Below are 20819 nucleotides of genomic sequence, written 5' to 3' on the forward strand. Positions count from 1 at the left end.
AAATTTGGTATTTCTCTACATAAAAAACTTTTTATGGTCTACAACTTTTATTTGAATTATTTTTCTTTAGAATGTATACAAAACGTTTTATAAGCAAAAAATTATTTTTTTTTGCCTTTTAAGATTGTTTAAAAAAACAAAGCAAAATCAACTGTACGTCTTTACGAATCTTTCGTCAGCTACCCCTCATACTATTTAGAATTTAAATTTCTGTATAAGATTTTTTTAAACTATTTAGCGAGGTTCCGTGAACTACTTTCTTATGGCATGGTCAAAGTCAAATATTATTTTTTTATGTGATTAAGCCACAATTATTGGTCGTTATTGAGATGAAAATTACATTTTTAATTAACTAATATTTAACGTTTTGATTTCCACTATTATTTTACAATAACTTTGTTTATTGTACAAATTATGTAAACATGTGTATACACATTTTGTACAAAAAAACGTTTTTTGAGAACGATTTCCGGAATGGAAATCAAAATTTCAAACATTTACACGATCACAACCAATAATTAAGGCCTTAATCCCATAAAACCATAATATTTATCTCAAACTATTCATCGATAGCTTCGACTAAACAGGTTGTTGAAATTTATGTAAAATATTCCCCTACACGATTCTCTGGGCAAAAATATCTAGGTTGAATAAATATAACATCTAAACGAAGAAAAAAACCCGTTGAGACTGCAACATGTGAACAGGTAGTTTCAATGTCGTTATTCGAACTTGACCCAAAGCGATCGATATTTAGGTATCTAAAATATTTTTTTAAGGATTAATACCGGCAACATCTATTGGCTCTAAAATGATGCCAAATACAGTAATTTTATCGCTCGATGTTAAAACGTAGGTATGACGTAAAAAATTAAATATATAAAAAAAATCGGAATATTGAAAAACCGACAACAGTGCCAAGCCTACAAAGGTGCACTAAACGAACATACACAATTTATAAATAGAAAATGATAGCAATTCTTGGTGATGCTAAATTACTGCAACGTGAAAAGAGTTTAAAAGGATAGCGGGATGTATATATATATATATATATATATATATATATATATATATATATATATATATATATATATATATATATATATATATATATATATTCAGAGACATTAGAAGTGTTACACCCAGAAGGAATCATTTCTGGAACTTAATTTTTTGGTAACATGGTAAATTTACATCAAGAATGAAACGATAACGTTGTCAAGAGTTTTTATTAACAAGTAATAAAAAAACATTATTAATGTGTTTGGCGACCCCGTATGCACTTCTGTATACGTCTAGGCACAGATAAAATAAGATGATCGATGTCTGCTTGTGGCACCTAGTTTTAAATAACTTGAACTTTATGTATTAACTGTGGCAGAGTCTGTCCATCATATCCCATACATGTTCGATATGATTTAAAATCCGGAGCACGGGGCAGCCACGGCAAAACAATAACGCCAGATTCTTCAAAAAGAGCCATATGGGGACGCGCGTTGTCTTGCTGAAAAAAGATGTCTCGACGGTCATCGAGATAAGGCAGTAAAGTGGTTTATATAAGATGTCATCAACATGACGTGCAGCTGTCATATTGCCTCGAATAAACACAAGTTGTGATCGGCTATTATAGGGAATAAATAGCCCCCCAAACCATTACTATAAATATCCTGTGTACATGTCTCTCAACAGCAAACCCGATATCTCGTCGCACTCCACGGCGGCGTCTTCACATGCTACGATCATCATACATTTTTAAATAGAATTGTGATTCATTGCTGAATGCTAAATTACGCCATTCTGCTACCCAATTCTGCCGTTCTCTGCACAAATTCAAACGTTGATGACAGTGGTCCGCAGTTAAAGGAAGCACTAGTCGTGGGCGGAAAGAAACCAGTCCCAAAAAAAATAGTTAACTGCAATTAACCAAATCTCCGAAGAAACAAATAATTACTCATTTTTGTTTCATATAAATCAAAAATTGCAGAATTCATAACATAATATAATCAAAATGTACTTTTCTAAAGCTTTATCTCTTTATATTTGAAGCATACAACATATACAATATAAAATCATGCCAACACTGCTAAACCAAAATTTTTTGTTCCATATTTGACATTTGCGGCCATAAATATATATATATATATATATATATATATATATATATATATATATATATATATTGTTATGATGTGTTTTTTGTTTGAATGATGAGCAATGAGTATTTTTAATAATATAATATATAGGGTTTTTATCGCGGTTCTCAAAGAATTAGCTTGTAAGTACTTTTTTAAATTATCTTTATTATAACTATTATGAAACACACATATATATCTAACCTAGTCAATGTAAATTTAAAATAAACTATCTTTAAACTGATATTCTTATAAAACTAATTAAATTCTATAGACAATCTAAAATTTAAACAAACTATCTTCAAAATTGAAATTGTTATGACACTAACTAAATTATATTAACAAAATTTTGTACCTTTCTTTCACTGAATGCCTAAATGAACTGTTTTCCACTATATATATTCTAATCACCACTGAAAGTCTTCGTACTTTGGTTATCCTTGTTTTTTGTGAAATTACTTTTTTCAATTATCAGCTTCTACCAATTTAAGATATAGTTTTCTTCACCAGCATTTGTACACCACCAACCAAACCAGCAAACAGCATTTATATTTATTCTTCTTTTCAATATACCAATATCCAATTATTATAAGTTGATTTATACTAATCTCCAACCATAATATAATTTAATTTCTTCCAATATACCTTTTTTTATCTTCAATAATTATTTGTGTATAATTATAAATGTGCATTAAATTATATGCATAATTTTTAATCTTCATTTAACTCACTATATTAAACTATTGGACTATTTGTACTTGATTCACTGACTCTAACTAACTTTCATAATAAACTGCTTGACTTCTGACTAAAAAACTTAAAAACTTGACTTCAGACTATAAACTGCCATAAACTGCTTAAAACTCTTCTGACTGCACTATCTAAAACTTTTCTGACTAAAAACTTTCAAAAACTGCCATCTTGAATCCAAATCACGGGTATTTATATGTTTTTGGATTTCTAGAACCATCTCGTAAGATATCATGTTCTAATTTGTTCTATCAAATACTTGTCTGAATTTTCTGGAACAAACCATTTCGCAAACATGGCCATCTCCGGAGATCCAGAGAATTCCATTCTTTTCTATTAATAATTTTGTTTACATTTAGGCTTTTCAGATCAGAATATATAATTAAATTAGTAACTTAACATTCTAATTTAATAAAATACACATTTCAAACAATATATTATTATAACCCACTTTATATTCGTAAATATTCTTAAACGTCACTTCAGAGTATAAATATCTGTCAATCTCCGAGAGTATTTTTGGTTGCCTAAGCACATGGCTCACTTATATATATTTACAATATTAAAATACAACTTTTTACAATTATTATATGCTAATTTATTAAAAATGCCCTCACATAAATATATTTTTATTACATTCTCTAGTATATAACTTATTTAAAACAACCAAATATCTAATATTATGTAGTATATAACTTATAAATTATTTTCTATAAACCCTAATCGTCACAATACCCCAAAAATAATATTTAAAATAAATAATTTACTTATTATTTTTTTAAATATTAATTTTCTCATACCTTATTAAATTTAATAAATTAATAATTCAATTTTTTTTTATTATTTAAAGTGTGTTAAATACATCCCTGTTCGCTGTCTATGTCAAAGCAGAGAACAACGGAGCACAGTTCGGCTATTCTATGGTCAAACTGTCATGTCAAATGGAGAGAATAAAATATAACCTTAATTAAAAATATAATGGATATTGTGTTCTGTTTATTTATAGACAAAATCTAGGAATTATTTCCATTCAAAATAACTTTCATCAATATAAATTGGTAAGTTTTTCCACTTTATTATATTAGAAAGACATTTTTATAGCAATTATAGTATCGAACCCCAAATTATGATTTTTAGGGTATCAAACAATTTCCATATGTACAAAATTCAACAAGTATGATGTCAAATTTATTCACAACAAAGAAATCTACCATCTATCTATGAAATGGATCTATCAGTAAGTTATTAGTGTTATTATATTTGTGTTAAAGGTATAGAAATCATTATTCAATCTCTTCATGATATTGAAAAATGTCGTTGATATGAAATATGCCTCTTAGTCTGTTCTCTGCATCTATTAACACATAACTATTTAGTCCATTCTGATTTTCAATTGTATATGGACCTTCAAACATTGGTTGTAATTTCTTACAACGGTTTTCTTTAACATTACTTTTTCTAAGTGAACGAATTAACACTAGGTCTCCTTTTTGAAATGTGATTGGTTTTTTTATATTTCGATTTTGTCTTCTGATATATTTTTCAGCTTTCCTCCTAATTCGGTTATTCACTTTCTGCATTACTTGTTCTAACATATCCTGATTATATTCACTAATCCACTTTCTGTTTCCTATATGGCCAAACATTAAATATTCTGGTACTTCCTCTGTATTCAAATTATGTGTATTATTTAAAAAATATTCTACTTGTGGTATATGTTGCTGCCAAGTTTCGTGTTGATTTTGACACAGTATCCTTAAATATTTTATAACTTCTTTAATATATATTTCTGCAGGATTTGCCTGAGGATGTCTGATACTTGTAAAATGAATGTTGATTCCCTTTTTCTCACAAAATGTCCGAAATTTTTGGTTGTTAAAATATGTAGCATTATCTATTATGCAATTTCTAAATGGTCCTATTTCTTCGAAAAATTGATTAATATATAATTTTAATGTTTTAACATTTGTTCTGGAGCAGGGATATAGTTTAATAAATTTTGTATATAAATCAACTATCACTAGTATATGCTTTTTTCCTGTTGGACTGAGAACTAAATTTGAAATAAAATCCATGGAAACTGTATTTAGTTTTTCATATACAACATTAGATTTATATGTGTTCTGGTTTTTGAAATTCTTTTCTTTGTTTAGTTGACATATTGGGCATTGGGTAGTAATTTCTTTTGCTATACTTATGTCATTCTTTGCAAAATAATTGTCCCTAAATAGCATCCATAGCTTTCTTGAACCAATATGCATATAATTGTTATGTAAATTTTTCAATATTTTCTTTGCTAAAGTTCTAGTTATTACATATACTTCTATGCCATTTATTATTTTATAATATACTCCATCTTTCCTAAGGACTTTTTGTTTTTCACTCAAATTGATCTGATCTCTTATAATTTCTTCTTTAGAATATAATCCAGTACTTTCTACTAATTGATTTAATCCAATTTTTATTGTTCGCTGCCCTTTTTGTGGTGTATTTTCTAACCTTGATAAAGCATCTGCCACTATATTGGATTTTCCAGAAATGTATTTGATTTCAAAGCAGTATTCACTAAGTATTAGACTCCACCGATGTATTCTACTGTTTCCATATTTGTTATTTAATATTGACGTTAAAGCTTGGTGATCTGTTTCTATAGTAAATTCATTACCCAACAAATAAAATCTTAATTTCGTGACACAGTGTATTATACTTGCTAGTTCTAATTCTGAAACTGAGTAACCCTTTTCATGTGGCTTTGTAATTCTTGAAATGAATTGTATTGGGTATTCGACCCCATCATGTATTTGTAATAATACCCCTGATAATCTCTCTATGGATGCATCTGTTCTTAATATGAATGGCTGTGTGTAGTCAGGATAGTATATTTTCAAATTTGACAGAAAAATGTTTTTAATTTCTTGGAATGCTAGTTCTCTTCTCTGATCCCATCTCCATTTTACACCTTTTCTCAGTAGTTCAAGTAATGGAATTTCTTTTATACTTAGATCTGGTATCATCCTTTTATAATAATTAATTATTCCAATAAATCCTCTTAAAGTTCTTAAATTGTGTGGTGTTTTATATTCCTGAATGACTTGTGTCCGTTCTGGATCCATTTCGATTCCCTTAGTGTTAAGTTTATAACCTAGATATATGACTTCTTTTTGAAAAAATGTACATTTTTCTTGATTTATTTTTAGTCCAACTTTGTCTAATCTATTTATTATAATTTTTAGGTGTTTCTCATGATCTTCAGCCGTTTTAGAAAAAATTATTATATCATCAATGTAGTGAATTACAAAATGTTCATATTGATCCAAAATATCATGAAGACATCTACATAGAGCACTGCAAGATGATTGAAGTCCAAATGGTACTACTTTGAATTGATATACTACTCCATCTATCTGAAATCCTGTATACTGTCTACTTTTTCTTTCTAGAGGTATTAACCAAAAGCTATGCTGTAAATCAATTTTAGTGAAAAATGACATTCCTGTAATTCTTCCTAATATTCCATCTATACTCATTGGTGCTTCAAATTGCTTTTCAGTAATCTTGTTAATATTCCTTGCATCCAAACATAACCTGATTTCACCTGATCTTTTTCGTACTACTACTATGGGGTTAATAAAACGTGTGTCTGCCTTCTCAATGATCCCATCTTCTAACATATTATTAATTGTTTTGTTTACTTCTTCTCTGTATTTATATGGTATTGGGTATGATTTTGTTTTAAAATCTTTTTCTTCTTTAACTTTTATACTATGGATATAATTTTGTGCAATTCTATTTTCTTTATTGACAAGTCCCTTGTGTTGCTGCAATATGGAAATGACTATTGATTTATATTCTTCAGGGCAATTTAAAACTTTCATCATATCTTCTTCTCTACAAATAACATTATTCTTCAATATGTACTCATTATTCCTTGCTTCCAATTTTACGCACTCCGCCTCGTAGGCATCCATCTGCTTAAAATTTCCATTCCTTAAATATTCACTACAATAATTATTCTTTACATTCTTCTGGGACATTTCCCTATCATCAAAATACATTTCTTCTTCATAAACATCATTATTTTCTTTTAATAATATCCTATCAACTCTTATTCCTTCTTCTACCTCATCTTTCTGCATACATTTAATTATTTGCCCTTCCAAAGTTACCATTTTTTTTTCAAAATCTATCTTTACTTTCTTCTTTTCCAATTCATCATTTCCCATTAATATATCAACACAAATCCTTGACAATAAATCCTTGCATATTAATTTCTTTATTAAGAATATTAATTTTAAAATTGGCTAGTTTATCAATTTCACCCAACTTCTTATTATTTGCACCAATAATTTTAATTTTTGGAATCTTTATTATATCTGATAGTTTTAATGTATTAAAAATAAAATTCTCCGAGACTAATGTACTTTCTGAACCAGTATCTATCATAATCTTAATCATTTTATTTTTGGCCAAAGCATTTATATAAATTAAATTAATAGAGTCAATAATTTTATCCTCATCTAAAGAAATAAATTCAGAAGGTTTTTCATAATAGCAATGGCCTAACTTGTAATTCAGAAAGTTTACTGCACAAAATTTTGATTATTAGAATTGTCAGATTGTATCTGACCACTTGAATCTGATGTCCTATGTCCTTCCCTACTATGACTTCTACTCACATTTTCTTGCCTTGTACTATTTCGTTCCCTGTCTTCGCAGCTTCTATTCCTTCGAACACAATTTACCTGTCTGTTATAGTTAGGTCGCTCTGTATTTCTTCTATTGTTAAAATCTTGTCTATTATTATTAGTACTGTTATTAAAATGTTGTCTATTATAATTAGTATTATTATTAAAATTTTGTCTATTATAACTAGTATTATTATTAAAGTTCTGTCTATTTGGATTACTGTTATTATTATTAAAATTTTGTAAACTATCACCATATCTATTATATGATTGTCTATATTGTTGATTATCATTATTATATTGAAAGTTATTATTGTTTTTTCTGTTGTTATTATTACTTGTCATATTGCCTCTTTGTATTCTTTGAATAAAATTAATAAAACTATCTATTGTTTGAATATTTTGTACAGTTACGGTTTGCACAACATCAGCATCAAAATGTCTAGATACATTTAAGACTGTTTCATCCTCTCTAAGTGGTGGTTCTAAATATTTTGCAACTGTTATCAATTTCAATGCATAATCTACCATATTTGATTTTAAATTTTGATTATACTTTCCAAAATATAGAATTTCTCTAAACTTGGCTTGCTCTAATTCACCCCAATAATAATTTAAAAATTTATTTTCAAATGTTTGAAAATTATCTAAATCATTCTCAATACTAGCAAACCAAGTTGCTGCATTGTCATTTAATGTCACTCTAATATAATCTTTAATATCATTAATATTATTCACAAATCTTAATTTATGTTTTAAACTATTTATGTATACTCTAGGATGCAAATTTTTTATATTACCAGAGAATTTAATCCCAGTCTCATTTGTTAAATTTAAGTAAGGTCTCCCTATGTCTCTCATTTGTGAAATATCATCTATTCTCTGTTCCACATTTCTTATTTGATTACAATTTATTTGGATATTTTGTTGTATATCGTCTAATTTTTCTTCTGTGTTTCTCCTGTCTTCGTTAATTTTTACTTCTAAGTTACATTTCTGTAACTCTATTTTCTGTTCTATATCTATTTTATTATCTTGAATAATCCTCTTTACTTCTGTCCTCTCATTTTCTATCCTTTTCTTGTAGTCATTCCGTATACTTTTTATTTCATTTGCAACTTTTTTCTCTGCAGCTTCAAGTTTTTTATCCATTTGTTTTTCCATTTGTTTTACAATTTTATTATTATTATCTTCTATTTTCTTTTCTAATTTTCTATAATTCTCTTCTAATTTCTGTTCCATTTTTTTCATGTCTTCTTTGATTTCTTTTGAATTCTCTTCCATTTTTTTCATGGCTTCTTTGATTTGTTTTGAATTATCTTCCATTGTCTTGTTCATCTGCATTATTAATGACATCAAAGTTGCCATATTGACATTTTCCTCTCTTTCTGGATTCATTTCTGCAGTATCTTGTGGAACTTGAACTAAACTCTCCTCTTGTATAGGTTGTGTTTCTACTTCCACATCTTCTTCATTATTTTTGCTTCTTGTACCTTTCTTTCCTTGAGACATTTTGAGACTTTACTTGTTCAAATATAATTAAAAATAAAATCTATAATTTTTGCTTTCTAATGAAAATTAATTTAATTATATGAGAGCACTTATCTTCCCAAACTAATTCTTTAAATAGAGAGCCCCACGTTGGGCGCCAAATTTGTTATGATGTGTTTTTTGTTTGAATGATGAGCAATGAGTATTTTTAATAATATAATATATAGGGTTTTTATCGCGGTTCTCAAAGAATTAGCTTGTAAGTACTTTTTTAAATTATCTTTATTATAACTATTATGAAACACACATATATATCTAACCTAGTCAATGTAAATTTAAAATAAACTATCTTTAAACTGATATTCTTATAAAACTAATTAAATTCTATAGACAATCTAAAATTTAAACAAACTATCTTCAAAATTGAAATTGTTATGACACTAACTAAATTATATTAACAAAATTTTGTACCTTTCTTTCACTGAATGCCTAAATGAACTGTTTTCCACTATATATATTCTAATCACCACTGAAAGTCTTCGTACTTTGGTTATCCTTGTTTTTTGTGAAATTACTTTTTTCAATTATCAGCTTCTACCAATTTAAGATATAGTTTTCTTCACCAGCATTTGTACACCACCAACCAAACCAGCAAACAGCATTTATATTTATTCTTCTTTTCAATATACCAATATCCAATTATTATAAGTTGATTTATACTAATCTCCAACCATAATATAATTTAATTTCTTCCAATATACCTTTTTTTATCTTCAATAATTATTTGTGTATAATTATAAATGTGCATTAAATTATATGCATAATTTTTAATCTTCATTTAACTCACTATATTAAACTATTGGACTATTTGTACTTGATTCACTGACTCTAACTAACTTTCATAATAAACTGCTTGACTTCTGACTAAAAAACTTAAAAACTTGACTTCAGACTATAAACTGCCATAAACTGCTTAAAACTCTTCTGACTGCACTATCTAAAACTTTTCTGACTAAAAACTTTCAAAAACTGCCATCTTGAATCCAAATCACGGGTATTTATATGTTTTTGGATTTCTAGAACCATCTCGTAAGATATCATGTTCTAATTTGTTCTATCAAATACTTGTCTGAATTTTCTGGAACAAACCATTTCGCAAACATGGCCATCTCCGGAGATCCAGAGAATTCCATTCTTTTCTATTAATAATTTTGTTTACATTTAGGCTTTTCAGATCAGAATATATAATTAAATTAGTAACTTAACATTCTAATTTAATAAAATACACATTTCAAACAATATATTATTATAACCCACTTTATATTCGTAAATATTCTTAAACGTCACTTCAGAGTATAAATATCTGTCAATCTCCGAGAGTATTTTTGGTTGCCTAAGCACATGGCTCACTTATATATATTTACAATATTAAAATACAACTTTTTACAATTATTATATGCTAATTTATTAAAAATGCCCTCACATAAATATATTTTTATTACATTCTCTAGTATATAACTTATTTAAAACAACCAAATATCTAATATTATGTAGTATATAACTTATAAATTATTTTCTATAAACCCTAATCGTCACAATATATATATATATATATATATATATATATATATATATATATATATATATATATTATATATACATATATATATAAAATGTATATATATATATAATGTATATATATATATATTTAAATATATATATATATATACTAATGTGATAATAAAAGTCAGAGGTGCGCCAAGCAATTAATTAGCTAATTAATTAATTAATTAAACTTATTTAAATGATGCAATTATGATTTTATCACACTATTTAATTCTCTTATCTCAGGGTTATATTCGTGCTTCAATATCTATGCTTTACATATGATAGGTAAGGTCTAAGGAATATCGGAATAATAGTCATATATGATACAAAATTATATATTGAAATAAAATTCACACTAAAATATCTTAAACAAAAAATATCTGATATAAGGATTATCAAAATTTTGTTCTACGTACGTGAACCTTCAAAATTTAATGTTATACACTATATAAATTAAAATTTCAAATCAAAATTGTTGTTCTATATCTCCTGATAAATATTTCTATCTTTTCTGAAGCAATTAAAAAAAACTTTATTGATAAAGAAAAACTGACGAATGTTAAAAAAAACTATCTCTCTGATGATGAGTTGTCCAAATCCTTGTTCCTTGTAGCCTACACTATCTATTCTTAGCAGTTCCCTAGGTAATCAGCAATCCTACAACAAATTATTGCGAGCCTCTCGTCTTCAATGATCTCCTTCAGATGCACGTATCGTTCAAAAAAAAAACGCTAGCCTCCTCTCCTCTCGATAAACTGAATCTCTCGTTCCGGCCTGAACAGTGACTCTTGGAATATATAAGTAGAAAAGTATGAATTACAATATTTTACTGGATCAGCTTCCGTCAGGATACACTTAGTCCACGAAAACTCACAAACATTCACTTCTAATGCTTACTATCATTTGGGAACCGCCAAAGAACTACGACTGTTCGCCTTGCACCCTTGGAAAACAACTGATTCGATTTTCTCCCTCAAAAATCCAGCTAAACTCTCATTCCTACATAGCTATCTACCTCTTTTTCAATGTCCTCCAATCAGAGTTCCTCATACTTCCCACCATCTACCATTTAGATGACAAACCACAATTTTTCCTACAATTATAAATTTCCTACAAACTATTAACATGCTAATCGGTTTCTACAAATTCTTAAGAACTAACGGAGTTCTTAAGAATTAATTTCTTTAATTTCTAAATTCTACCCTATTGTCTTTATTCACTGTACAAGTCCATTTGGAAAACCCGGTCGTATTGTTCAATTCACTATGTTCACTCAAATATATTTTACAAAGAAAATTATTTATGCATATCTTAAATTTTGTTTACTACAGGTAATCCAAAGATAATGGACTTTCGTTTCTTTGAAATATCTTTTATAGTTTAATTTATAGTTTAGTATATTTTACAATTTGAAATATATTAAGAGCAAACCAATATTATTTTTAATTTTTACATAGCATAACATCTCTCCAGGATATCTTGAAAATCTATTTAGACGGTCTATTTAGTAATTTTAATTTTATCTTTGGCGGATAAAATGAATCATAACAATATATATATATATATATATATATATATATATATATATATATATATATATATATATATATATATATATATATATATATTATATATATATATATATATATATATATATATTATATATATATATATATATATATATATATATAAATATAAATATAAATATATATGTGTACGGAGAAAGTCCGTACGAATTTGCTTGTGTAAGTTTGAAGCTTCAAAAGGATCAAGCCAAGGTTAGGACATGCATGCTACCGGGGCAACTTTCAAAAGAGGTGATCCAGTATGGTTATATAATCCCAAACGTATGAAAGGACTTTGTCCGAAACATCAACGAAAGTGGGAAGGCCCGTACATCGTCCTGCAGAAAATAAACGATCTGATCTAACAAATCCAGTTATTAGCTAGAAGTAAACCCGTGGTCGTTTATATCGAGAGATTAGCTCCATACCATGGAACTGATGACTTCAATTGATTCCTGATAGACCAGTTATTCGAGACTAATAAATATAAAAATAGGATCAATGTTACGACAGTTCCATAAGATTTGTTCTATAAATAAAAAAGACCATTGACGAAAAAGAAAAAGTAATAAAAGGTATGGATATATTTGAGATGTCATCAAAAAATCTCGAAATATCTAGTAAAGTCTAGAATGTCAGAAAATGTACATAAACACATGAAGTTAACAGTTTAAATAACAATAGTATTTTGAATAGTTATCATTGAATAAAAGTTTTAAACAAGTATTGTAATATTGTTGACGTTTGAATTATATATATATATATATATATATATATATATATATATATATATATATATATATTGTTATGATATGTAAAATCGAGAAAAATATTGGTTTGTTTAAAAGTATTTCAAAATTCAATAACATTAAAATAATTCAGATAAGTAGGATAATATCCAACAAACATTTCGGAGAAGGAAAGTTATTAAATCCTTGGATTTCCTGTACTAAACAAAGTGTAAGCTTTGCATTTATTTCTTTGTTATACTTGAGTGACCCGCATAAGTTTAAGTGAAAGCCACAGACAATTGAACGGGGTTTTTCAAAATACATTAATGCAGTGATTAAAGACAATAGAAGGGATTATAGAAAGTGGTTTTTGTTAGTTTTTAAGAATTATAGAAAAATATTATTTGTAAATAAGTTTTAGGAAATTTATAAGTATAGGTAAAAATTTGTTTGTTATCGAAATGAAAAAATGGGGGAATTGTGACGAGTTGTGATTGGCGGAGATTGAAAGAGGCGGGATAAGTATGTAGGAAAAAGTTTAGCGAGATTGAGGAGAGAGAAAAGATATAGTTAGTTGGTTTCCAAGTCTGTGAGAGGAACAGTGATTGTTCTCTGGCGGTTCCTGAAATGTAGCAAGCAGTAGTGTTGAATGTTAGTGAGTTTTTGTGGAGTTAGTGTATCTGGCAGAAGCTGAAGAAGCAAAATATTGTAAGTCATATTTCTCTACTTATATTCCAAGAGTCACTGTTCAGGCCAACGAGAGATTCAGTTTATCGTAAAGAGAAGATATTCCAAGAGTCATTTTTCACTCGGGCCAACGAGAGATTCAGTTTATTGAGAGGAGAAAGGCTATCATAATTTGAATGATTTGTGCTTTTGAAGGAGATCATTAAGGACGATATACTTGCAACAATCTGTGTAAGATTGCTGATTACATAGGGAGCGGTTGAGAGGAGATAATATAGTCTACAAGGAACAAGGATTTGGACCACTCATCATCAGAGAGAGATATTTTGTTTTCTGCAATTTTTTTTCTTTTATTGATAACACAATTTTTACACTTAATTTAGAAAGGATATAAATATTTTGATTAGGAGAGTTAGAATAGTTCGGAATTTTGAGATTTCAATTAATATTGTTTGTACCATAAATTTTGATTGTTCACGTACGGAGAACACAATTTTGAGAATCCTTATATGAGATTTGTTTATTGAAAACTTTTGAGTGTGAATTATTTCATTATTTTTATTTCAATATATAGTGTTAGATCATATGTGTTTTTTATTATTCCGGTATTCTCTGGACCTTACCTTTCACATGTAATAGCATAGATATTGAAGCACGAATTTAACCCTGAGATAAAAGAATTAAAAATTGTGATAGAGTCATAATCATATCATTTAAATAATTTTAATTAATCAAAAAAATTAATTAGCTAATTATTGCTTGGCGCACCAAGACTTTAAATATCACAATAACTGGCTTCCAAAACGTGGGGCTTGAAAATATCGCAGCTTTACATTTGAAGGAAGGGAAAGAGATCTGGAATAAGTACAGGTAATCCAGAGATAAAGACATATAACATTGAGGGAATTTGAATTTGAAAGTATTTTGACAATTTTTCCAGGGAATATAAATTTGATTTATTGATTGATCGTAGTTAGTGGATATTTACTGCTATTGAATTATTTGATTTTATTTTCTTTACCAATCGTACATTTGATATTTATTTTGAATTATTTGAATTTTACTGATTGCATATTTGATATTTGTCGTGAAAATTTAATACATTTGGGGAGAAATATTGTCGTGTTCTGAAACATATAGAGTGTTGTAAAATTTCACATTTGGCGGGGACAAAAACATTAACGAAAAGAAACATGTCGACCACAAGGAGTCAAAGCAAAATGCAAGAAAGGAAGGAAGATAACAGAGAAGAGGAAACAATTGTTGAAGAGGGATCGGATAATGAAGGAAATGTTACAATAGTTGAGGAGAAAAAAGAATTATCAGGAATAGAGAAAATATTACAACTAATGCAAATACAGACACAAACAATAGAGAAAAACCAAAATGAAACATCAAAGAAAATGGATAAAATGGATAGAAATCAACAAGAAACATCACTAAAAATGGAAAAAAACCAAATTGAAACAAAACAGACAATGGAAGAAAACCAACGGGAAACAAAACAAACAATGAGCAATATAGAGCAGCGTCTGGAAAACTATGAACAGGAAATTAGAGGATGTGTTGAGGGGATAAAGAAAGAACTGATACAACAAATAGAAGAGATTAATGAATTAAAAATGATATGAAAGAACAAGAAATGAGAATTAAAGATAATTTGGAGGAATTAGAAAGCAAACTTGAAAATGTAATGAAAGAAGACAAGAAAGAAATAGAAAAACAAATTGAGGATATCAGAAAACAACGAGAGACGGGAGACAGGAAAGAAGTTATCATCCATGGAACAAGCGAGTCGAAAATACAATTTGGCGGGGATATTCGGAAAACACACCCAGTACCGTTTGTTAAAAATTTGAAAACCAAATTACAACATATTAGATATTTTGACGATTGCAAAGAAACAATTAGAAACCATTTGAAAGAAGGAGCAGCGTTATGGTATGAAAGCAAGGAAGATGAGTTTGAAAATTGGACAGATTTTGAAAATAAATTTCTCAATTATTTCTGGGGGAAAAATAAACAGAGAGAAATCAACCAAGAGCTACAGAATAGAAAATATCACGAAAAAATGGGAATATCTGAAGAAAGATATGCTTTGCAGATATATAACAATTCAAAATATCTAGAATACAAATATTCTACCGAACAGCTGGTAGAAATGATCAGCAGACATTTTGAGGAAACGTTGGAAGATCACGTGATTTTGAGAAACTATCAAGATATTGATAGTTTGTGCCAATTCCTTCAATTAAAAGAAGCGAAAAGAAAAGAAATGAGAAATAGAAGACAACATGACCAATATAATGGACCGGAAAGAAGGTATTCATCAAATTATGACCAGAGAAACCGACATCCCAGATCAACAAACGAATATAGGCCGAGAAATTACAATAATTACAATAGACAACAAAATTACGATAACAGGAATGACACACAACAGAGAACATATGAAAATCACAACAGGAATAGAGATGCACAAAATCCTCCGAATAGGAATACTAACGAACAAAGGGACGATAGAAATAACCAGAGCTTCCAACAACAAAATAGAAGGGAGATGAATCATGTAGCAATAGGAAACGACAGACAAATTTCTAATTCTAATCTAATATTTTTAGATGCATTTATAAAACATAAAGCGATTAAAATTGTGATTGATTCTGGATCGGAGATATCGCTAATCAATAAAAAACTAGTAAAAGAATTAAATTTGGACAGATTTGTGTATAAGATTCCTAGGGTTGATTTAGTGGGTGCAAACAATAAAAATTTGACGACAGTAAACGAAGGCTTGGGAGTACAGATAAGAGTGGGAAACAAATTCCATATTATGAAATGTGTGGTGATTGAAGATTTAAATCATGATATGATAGCGGGAATTGATGAATTGAGGAAAAAAGATATCACCATAAATTTTTCGGAAAATAAACTGGAAATCAGAGCAGAACCAGACAACACAGGAGAAGAAAAGCAAACAGATAGGAAAACAAATTCTGGAAGGATCAATGCACAGGAAAAACGCAAAGAAATCGATATGACTGTAGAGGATAAACCGAAAGTACAAGAACAAGATCTAACAGAAAAGAAAAAGAGAAGGAAGAAAAAGAAGAAGAGTTCGAAAAGAAAGCAGGAAAATAAGATGGAGACCAGAGAAAAACAGGAAATAGAAGGTACAGAAGAATTGTTGGCAACCGACGATAAAACAGAATGGAAGCAGGAAGAAAAAGAAGCATCAGAGAAATGAAAGGAATAGAAACATGGTGCTCGGAATACCAAAGGGAATTAGAGGATAAAAAGAAAACAGAAGAAAAAATGGCACTGGTGGACGAGAATCCAGAATTTTGTGAAGAAGTATTATGGACAGTGAACACATGTGAACAAAAGGTGGATGAAAGAAAATTAAATTGTGGAAAAAACATGGAGAAGGAAATAGAGAAGATTTTAGGAAACCATGGAGATTTTGTTAATAAAGTAAATCAAGTGGTTAAAAATTATGAACTTTCTTTTAAGGGAAAATACTTGGAAAAATTTAAAACGAAAATATATCCAATCCCGTATAAAGACAGGCAATATACGGGGTATTTTAACTTTCACGACATTTGTCAGTATCATAAGTAGATTTTAATAACATAGTGAAATAATTTGATCCTAGAAAACTTTTGTCATTTTTAAAATTTAACAAAGAGTTTTCGGCAGATCAAATGGCGGGGATTTGTTATGATATGTAAAATCGAGAAAAATATTGGTTTGTTTAAAAGTATTTCAAAATTCAATAACATTAAAATAATTCAGATAAGTAGGATAATATCCAACAAACATTTCGGAGAAGGAAAGTTATTAAATCCTTGGATTTCCTGTACTAAACAAAGTGTAAGCTTTGCATTTATTTCTTTGTTATACTTGAGTGACCCGCATAAGTTTAAGTGAAAGCCACAGACAATTGAACGGGGTTTTTCAAAATACATTAATGCAGTGATTAAAGACAATAGAAGGGATTATAGAAAGTGGTTTTTGTTAGTTTTTAAGAATTATAGAAAAATATTATTTGTAAATAAGTTTTAGGAAATTTATAAGTATAGGTAAAAATTTGTTTGTTATCGAAATGAAAAAATGGGGGAATTGTGACGAGTTGTGATTGGCGGAGATTGAAAGAGGCGGGATAAGTATGTAGGAAAAAGTTTAGCGAGATTGAGGAGAGAGAAAAGATATAGTTAGTTGGTTTCCAAGTCTGTGAGAGGAACAGTGATTGTTATCTGGCGGTTCCTGAAATGTAGCAAGCAGTAGTGTTGAATGTTAGTGAGTTTTTGTGGAGTTAGTGTATCTGGCAGAAGCTGAAGAAGCAAAATATTGTAAGTCATATTTCTCTACTTATATTCCAAGAGTCACTGTTCAGGCCAACGAGAGATTCAGTTTATCGTAAAGAGAAGATATTCCAAGAGTCATTTTTCACTCGGGCCAACGAGAGATTCAGTTTATCGAGAGGAGAAAGGCTATCATAATTTGAATGATTTGTGCTTTTGAAGGAGATCATTAAGGACGATATACTTGCAACAATCTGTGTAAGATTGCTGATTACATAGGGAGCGGTTGAGAGGAGATAATATAGTCTACAAGGAACAAGGATTTGGACCACTCATCATCAGAGAGAGATATTTTGTTTTCTGCAATTTTTTTTCTTTTATTGATAACACAATTTTTACACTTAATTTAGAAAGGATATAAATATTTTGATTAGGAGAGTTAGAATAGTTCGGAATTTTGAGATTTCAATTAATATTGTTTGTACCATAAATTTTGATTGTTCACGTACGGAGAACAAAATTTTGAGAATCCTTATATGAGATTTGTTTATTGAAAACTTTTGAGTGTGAATTATTTCATTATTTTTATTTCAATATATAGTGTTAGATCATATGTATTTTTTATTATTCCGGTATTCTCTGGACCTTACCTTTCACATGTAATAGCATAGATATTGAAGCACGAATTTAACCCTGAGATAAAAGAATTAAAAATTGTGATAGAGTCATAATCATATCATTTAAATAATTTTAATTAATCAAAAAAATTAATTAGCTAATTATTGCTTGGCGCACCAAGACTTTAAATATCACAATAATATATATATATATATATATATATATATATATATATATATATATATATATATATATATATATATATATATATATATATATATATATATATATATATGTATATATATATAATACATACATTGCATATTGTTGATTATTTTATATTGTTGATTATTTACCTACTTACCTCGAAAAAGTTACTGGAACTTGGAGATATATCTACACACAACGATGTTAAGTTTGCTGCGCTGCTTACCGATCTCGTAGGTGTTTGTGTCTGTTCCTTCATTTGCTTATACAATTCTGTCACCTGTAAAAAATGAAAATGGTAAAAAACGATACATTATAAACATACACACACAAGCACATGTATATATATATATATATATATATATATATATATATATATATATATATATATATATATATATATATATATATATATATATATATTGATACGATTAGGGTTTATAGAAAATAATTTATAAGTTATATACTACATAATATTAGATATTTGGTTGTTTTAAATAAGTTATATACTAGAGAATTTTATAAAAATTATTTATGTGAGGGCATTTTAAGAAATTAGCATATAATAATTGTAAAAAGTTGTATTTTAGTAGTTATGATTTTGTAGATATTTTTAAGTGAGCCATGTGACTAGGCAACACACTATACCCTCCATTCCTAAGTGTCATTTTAAGAATTTTACGAATATAAGTGGGGTTATATTGTTTGAAATGTGTATTTTATTAAATTAGAGTGTTAGTTACTAATTTGAATGTTTATTCTGATCTGAAAAGCCTAAATGTCAACAAAATTATTAATAGAAAAGAATGGAATTCTCTGGATCACCGGAGATGGCCATGTTTGCGAAATGGTTTGTTCCAGAAAATTCAGACATGTATTAAATAGAACTAAATAGAACATGATATCTTACGAGATGGTTCTAGAATATCCAAAAGATATAAATACCCGTGATTTGGATTCAAGATGGCAGTTTTTAGTCAGAAGTCAAGCAGTTTATTATGAAAGTTAGTAGATTAGTTAGTGAAGTCAATTGTTCACAGTTTTAGTAAGTCAGTCAAGCAGTTTAATAAGAAATATGAAAGTTAGTTGGAGATAGTCCAATTGTTTAATATAGTGAGTTAAATGAAGATTAAAAATTATGCATATATTTAATGCACATTTATAATTATACACAAATAATTATTGAAGATTATAAAAGTATATTAGAAGAATATTGGATGGACATTGGAAGGAATTAAAATTATATTATGATTGGAGATTAGTATAAATCAACTTATAATAATTGGATATTGGTATATTGAAAAGAAGAATAAATATAAATGCTGTTTGCTGGTTTGGTTGGTGGTGTATAAATGCTGGTGAAGAAAACTATATCTTAAATTGGTAGAAGCTGATAATTGGAAAAAGTAATTTCACAAAAAACAAGGATAACTGAAGTACGAAGACATTCAGTGGTGATTAGAATCTATATAGTAGAAAACAGTTCATTTAGGCATTCAGTGAAAGAAAGGTACAAAATTTTGTTAATATAATTTAGTTAGTGTCATAACAATTTCAATTTTGAAGATAGTTTTGTTTAAATTTTAGATTGTCTATAGAATTTAATTAGTTTTATAAGAATATCAATTTAAAGATAGTTTATTTTAAATTTACATTGGCTAGGTTAGATATATATATGTGTGTTTCATAATAGTTATAATAAAGATAATTTAAAAAAATACTTACAAGCTAATTCTTTGAGAACCGCGATAAAAACCCTATATATTATATTATTAAAAATACTCATTGCTCATCATTCAAACAAAAAACACATCATAACAATTTGGCACCCAACGCGGTGGCTCTCTATTTAAAAGAATTAGTTTGGGAAGATAAGTGCTCTCATATAATTAAATTAATTATCAGTAGAAAGGAAAAATTATAGATTTTATTTTTAATTATATTTGAACAAGTAAAGTCTCAAAATGTCTCAAGGAAAGAAAGGTACAAGAAGCAAAAAGAATGAAGAAGATGTGGAAGTAGAAACACAACCTATACAAGA

General features: G+C 28.2%; 1 protein-coding gene across 5 annotated transcripts in view; it reads right to left on the reverse strand.

The window, feature by feature from the left end:
* The window catches only part of LOC140441359 (TBC1 domain family member 1-like), a 515776-nt gene that overhangs the window by 77360 nt on the left and 417597 nt on the right, over positions 1-20819 (reverse strand). For all 5 annotated transcript variants that reach the window (XM_072532029.1, XM_072532030.1, XM_072532033.1 and 2 more), the window contains one exon: positions 18936-19058. In XM_072532029.1, the coding sequence (XP_072388130.1) occupies positions 18936-19058 (123 nt within the window). The remainder of the gene's footprint in view (positions 1-18935; positions 19059-20819) is intronic.

The sequence above is a fragment of the Diabrotica undecimpunctata genome, chromosome 5 (assembly GCF_040954645.1).
Source record: "Diabrotica undecimpunctata isolate CICGRU chromosome 5, icDiaUnde3, whole genome shotgun sequence".
Taxonomy (NCBI): Eukaryota; Metazoa; Arthropoda; class Insecta; order Coleoptera; family Chrysomelidae; genus Diabrotica; species Diabrotica undecimpunctata.